Source organism: Myotis lucifugus, unplaced genomic scaffold (genome assembly GCF_000147115.1).
Source record: "Myotis lucifugus unplaced genomic scaffold, Myoluc2.0 scaffold_280, whole genome shotgun sequence".
Classification (NCBI taxonomy): domain Eukaryota; kingdom Metazoa; phylum Chordata; class Mammalia; order Chiroptera; family Vespertilionidae; genus Myotis; species Myotis lucifugus.
The window spans coordinates 1,643,481-1,645,208 of NW_005871328.1; the positions used below are offsets into that span (position 1 = coordinate 1,643,481).

Here is a 1,728-nt window from a genome sequence, read left to right on the forward strand (position 1 = left end):
ACGCTCTATCAACTGAGCCAAACCAGTCAGGGCTAGGGCAGTATTTTTTATTTTTGCAAATATATATAAAACAAGAAGAATTAATTGGGAGGGGCCTTGGGCCGGGCCACGCCCACATCAGGCCGCAAAACCCCGCCCCTCGCCCACAAATCAGCCGCGCCTCTTCTAAATCCCGCCTCCCCCCAAATAAATAAATAAATTCCGCCCAATCTTGTCCCACGCAGCCTTTTACACTGCAGCTAGGCCCTCTCCATCCCGCTGAGCCTGGTCCACGAAAGCCCACTGTCCTCGGTTCATCGCAGCCTATGCCTAGAACCGCGGACCAGCGTAGTCTGATTCCGCCGAAATAAAAACTCCGCCTCATTTAGCTTCTAGCCAATCAGATTCAAGATCCCGCCCTACGTATCCCTTCGCCACCTACCAAACCTCACCCCTAGCGAAGCACCAACCTATCAGCTTCCGAGACTCTTCAGCCTGGGTCAGGTCACCGTTCCACGCGCTCCGCGGCCCGCTGGACTACATTTCCCAGGAGGCGTCGCGGCCGCGCCGCACCAAGTCCGGCTGCGAAGATGGCGGCTTCCTAGCGAGTCGGCAGCCCAGTCGGAGGGAGGCTGAGGCTACGGTGAGCAGAAGCGGGTGTTGAAAGCGTGTGGGGCTCGTCCCTCGAGGCCTAGCTCCCGTAGCCTTCGGGATATAGCCCCCTGCCTCCTTGGAAGCTTCCGTTCCCAGGTCTGGTTTCTCCCGCAGCCTAGCCTCCACCCCTCTTCTACAGCTAGTTCCTTGGAGGTTATGGGGCTGCGGGGCGCTCAGAGACCATCCCGGGCAGCCCGCACCCATTGCCCAGACAGGCAGGCTGTCCCGTTGGCGTCCTGTCTTTCCTCAAAGGGACCTGTGGCACCCAGGTCCCCGCCCCTCGCTTGTGCCGACACCCCCATGTACAGACACCCCCTAGGCAGCCCAGCGTCCACGGGGGAGAATCCTAGAGGTTATGATTCCTTTGTTTACCAAGACATTTTCAGTTCCAGGTTACAGAAAACCCAACTCAATCTATCTGAAGCAAGAAAGGGGAATTAGTGGCGTATAGACTGGTTCCAGGTGCTCAGAACTCCGCCCGCTGTTCTCTGGGTGAGCATCACTCCCGTCGGCTCTTTCCTCTCTTGGAGGCTAACGAGGCTCCTAGCAACTCTCTCCTTGTAGCTCCCAAGCTCTGCAACTCGAAGGAGCCCCTCTCCCCTAATGGCAGTGTTGTAAGTCTCAGAGCTGCCCCTCGCTGGCCTGTATTGGGTCATGTCCCCATTCCTGAGCCATTCACAGTAGCCAGTTGTGTTCACTGGCTTTGTAGTTGTTTTCACTACAGAAGTGTGCATGGAGGCTATTACCTTAAGTTAGAGTGGATGCTTGGCTGATAAGTGTAAAGGCACCCATTCTACAGATGAGGAAACTGAGGCCCTGAGAGAAGTGACTCATAGTCGGTACCAGCAAGTGCCCTATCCTTCTGGGTAACCAAATGTTTCTGAAATTCCTAAGGGCAGAATTCTGGCTTCCCCCATCCCTGCTTCATCCAGCCACTCAGGAGCCATGGAGGTGGCAGAGCCCAGCAGCCCCACCGAGGAAGAAGAGGAGGAGGAGGAGGAAGAGCAGTCAGTGGAGCCAAGGCCCCGTACACGCTCCAACCCTGAGGGGCTGAGGACCGGGCACTGGGGGCCCAGACCAGTGTGGGAAGCCGAA

General features: G+C 56.9%; 1 protein-coding gene across 1 annotated transcript in view; it reads left to right on the top strand.

The window, feature by feature from the left end:
• Positions 1-521: 521 nt before the first annotated feature.
• The window catches only part of BABAM1 (BRISC and BRCA1 A complex member 1), a 7,712-nt gene continuing 6,505 nt past the window's right edge, over positions 522-1,728 (top strand). The window contains 3 exon segments of the mRNA XM_014465183.2: positions 522-622; positions 1,528-1,681; positions 1,684-1,728. The exon segment at positions 1,684-1,728 is cut by the window's right edge and continues 140 nt beyond it. Of these exon segments, the coding sequence (XP_014320669.2) occupies positions 1,579-1,681; positions 1,684-1,728 (148 nt within the window). The 5' untranslated portion in view covers positions 522-622; positions 1,528-1,578.